The sequence below is a fragment of the Chenopodium album genome, chromosome 26, assembly GCF_948465745.1.
Source record: "Chenopodium album chromosome 26, dcCheAlbu1.1, whole genome shotgun sequence".
Taxonomy (NCBI): Eukaryota; Viridiplantae; Streptophyta; class Magnoliopsida; order Caryophyllales; family Amaranthaceae; genus Chenopodium; species Chenopodium album.
Window position 1 is genome coordinate 33,997,224 of NC_137859.1, and position 3,544 is coordinate 34,000,767.

Genomic DNA, 3,544 nt, shown 5'->3' on the forward strand with positions numbered 1-3,544 from the left:
AGAGAACAGGCCCTTAGGGCATTTACCATTGAACCTCAATAACAATAACATAATAATAACAACAATTGACAACTCATTCAAAGTATGGCAATTCAAACCTAGTCTCTACACACCCATCCCGAACTTGACTCAACAATACCCGTACTAGAAAAATGAATAAATCGTGCCTTAAAAACCAATCGACTTGACGTGTCCCAAATCAAATTTAACCCAATACGACTTAAACGGTCAAGCCCAATTCAACCCATATTGTAGAGGTGTCAAAATCTGACTCGACCGACCCGATCCCAAACCGACTCGACAAATACCTGATATAGATTTTGACTCGCATGAACACAGTAATTTAACGTGGCTCAAGTTTAAAATAAACCCGACTCGACTCAACCTGACTTCACCGAACCCGACTCGAACACCTGAGTTGTCAACCCATATGCAATTTGACCCGACTTGGAACCCGATCCGGACCACACGACTTAAGAAACAAAGTACGCAGGCCATAAAATAGCAAGCCCAAAACGAAAAGAAGCCCAATAAATTTAAAGAGGGCAATAAAAATGAACCCAATAAACAGAAAACCCTAGCTATTTAAGATTTGCCATCTACCTCCTCCTCTACTTCAGTCTTCTTCTCTCTCACAACTTCACCTCATTTCCGGAAAAACCCTAATTTCATCCCTTTCTCTCTCTTCCGTCTTCTGCAACCATGGTAAGCTTCTCCTTCTTCTTCCTCTCTCATCAATTTCTGCAAATTTATGTTCTTGTTGTTTTTCTGAATTCGAAGATCTGGTTGTTTGATTTTGATTTTTGTTTTTGCGATGTTAATGGTGGTGATTTTAGTCGAAGAGAAAGACTAAAGAGCCTAAGGTTGAGACCGTCACTCTTGGCCCTGCTGTTAGAGAGGGAGAGCATGTTTTTGGTGTTGCTCACATTTTCGCCTCTTTCAATGATACCTTCATTGTAAGTTTGTAAATTTGATGTTTATATTGGTGAAATTTGATTTTTTTGGGATTGGGTTATTTATTGATTTTGATTTTTGTTGGAATTGCAGCATGTCACTGATTTGTCTGGCAGAGAAACCCTTGTTCGTATTACAGGTAAAATATTTGATTTTTTAAGGGTTTTGTTAGTCAATGTTTGTTGAACTTTATTTAAGGGTTTTGATGTTTTGGTACTAAATTTGCATTTGAATGATTTGTCTTCATGATTCTAAATTATCAATTTGATGTTGTTGCTTTGTTCTTCCTGTTAATTGGAGTATGATCAACTGTTATATGTATGAAATGCAACATGTTTTGATTTTCCAGAACTTGATTTTAAGATATTACTTGTGTATCTGTCTAAAGAATCCCTTTTTTTTCCTTGTGCTGTGTATATTGTGAAAATAAAGTTTAATCCTTTATGTGGCAATTTAAGAAGTACTGTAGTATGAGGTTATTGCCATGTGTTTTGATATAAAATTCTGATAAGCTTTGTTTATGGTAAATGCATCTCCTTGTATCTTTAACTTGTATCATCATTCTATTGTGGATGTTGTTGCATGATTCGTGTCTTTGTAATTGACAAATTGAACATAATCTCTTGCAATAACAGAACAAGGTTTTAAAGATTTGTCTTAGACTTTCCAATTATTGTTTGACCATTAGACCTAGCGTTACCCCTTAGAAGATAATTGCCTACTTGTACATAGGTTACAACTAAAATGATTAATGTCAAGTTATGATTATGTTTGCGTCCTTTAGTTGCCATTCTTTTCTAATGGCGTCTGTTGGTTTTGCATTAAATTGATTGTGTGCTCTGGATTGTTCAGGTGGAATGAAGGTCAAGGCTGACAGAGATGAGTCTTCTCCTTATGCTGCTATGCTTGCAGCCCAAGATGTTTCACAACGATGCAAGGTAATATTAATTTTAATATTGGTGACAAGACAGGACAAATTATCCATATGAAAGCTTGTTGATGACTTGATTTTGTGATCTGAATTACAGGAACTTGGTATCACTGCTCTCCACATTAAGCTCCGTGCTACTGGTGGAAACAAGACCAAGACTCCTGGACCTGGTGCTCAGTCTGCACTCAGAGCTCTTGCCCGTTCAGGCATGAAAATTGGCCGTATTGGTATGGTTCTTACACCTGATGTTTATTTATTTTTAATTAATAATACAACACATCTATTGTGCTGCGTTTTACTCTTAATTTTCTCAATTTTATCTGGATGATAAAATCTAATGGAATTATAGAATGGTTGAGCATTATTGCTCTTTAATTTCCTGAAGTAGTAATTACGATAGTGTTTTCTATAATCTTGTAGCCTAAATTATTGAATTTCTAGTTGGTTTGTGAGATCTTTTAGCTCTTGAACATAGGTTTTTGCTTGTGATTCTCTTTTGTTTGAGTGTGCTTAGTATCTCCATTCTCCATTTTATTTTATGACCCTTGTACTGATGCACTTGTATCTGCATTACAGAGGATGTGACTCCCATCCCAACAGACAGTACCCGCAGAAAGGGAGGAAGAAGGGGAAGGAGGCTGTGAATTATCGTGTTCTCCAACACTGGTCATATGGTCTTTATTACTATGGCTTTGTTAGTCTAGTTACTGTTGAAGCCTTTGGTTTTCATTTTTGAAGTCGAACTTCTTGTAGTTTGAGATTGCATTAAGCATTATTATGGAGTTTTGTTTAAGAGATGAAATTTTGATGGTGGTTGAATACATAACTTTATAGTTATTGGATCATATGATAGTGTGTTGCTACACTCTGTTGTCATTGGTTCTTTAGCATATTGACTTGATTTAACTGATTTATTATCTTTTTATTTTGTACTTGAGTCCTGCTTCCTGTCCAAACTTCCAAAGCTAGTTTGCCATTACACGTGTTTACTAAGCTTCATAATTAGTGACCCGTTGTATCAAGAGAATTTGCAATATCTTGCTTAGTATAGTTGGATAAGTTTGGTTGCTTTGCAAAAGTTCTTACAAGAGAAGGGCTATTTAGGCCATCAAATCATATTGTGGTGTCTGCTAGGCATCTAAAAGGGAGTTAAATGACACAAAGTGTCTTGGACTAAGAACTATGTTCAACTGCGCTATAGCAATGTGATTCTTAAAACAGTAAATGACTGATAGTAATGGTTATGTTTTTGGTGGAAGAGCCGAACAGAAAAACACCATGTCCATCTTCAAGGATGAAGAATGGTATAAAAAAATGGAATCTAGTACATACCTCTCTGTAATTCAGGTGATCAGCTGTAATACATCATTTATCAGGAATTCGGGATACAAACTTCTCATTCTTTACCATAAGGATGTTGTTAACTGTGGAGGCGTGTGCACTCTTTGCTCGGAGTGTGCAGTCTTTGCGTCTCATTGATCCATTCCCTAGTATCTAGGTGTTTGTTGATAATGTACTGCGGCTATGTCACATTAATATAATAATGTGTGATTTGGGGTGTGATATTTGGTTGATTGACTGCATTGACCCCCTGTAGATGTTATCACATACTACTTGAATCCTTACAGATTCATCGTTAGTGTTTCGGAAACTCAGAGG

General features: G+C 36.4%; 1 protein-coding gene across 1 annotated transcript; it reads left to right on the forward strand.

The window, feature by feature from the left end:
* The first annotated feature begins 585 nt into the window (after window positions 1-585).
* Window positions 586-2,750, forward strand: LOC145617464 (small ribosomal subunit protein uS11y). Its single transcript, XM_081672168.1, has 6 exons — window positions 586-705; window positions 837-956; window positions 1,048-1,093; window positions 1,807-1,892; window positions 1,983-2,112; window positions 2,462-2,750. Exons 1-6 carry the CDS (start codon window positions 703-705, stop codon window positions 2,527-2,529), a joined length of 453 nt encoding a protein of 150 aa, XP_081528294.1. The 5' UTR covers window positions 586-702; the 3' UTR covers window positions 2,530-2,750.
* Window positions 2,751-3,544: the final 794 nt, after the last annotated feature.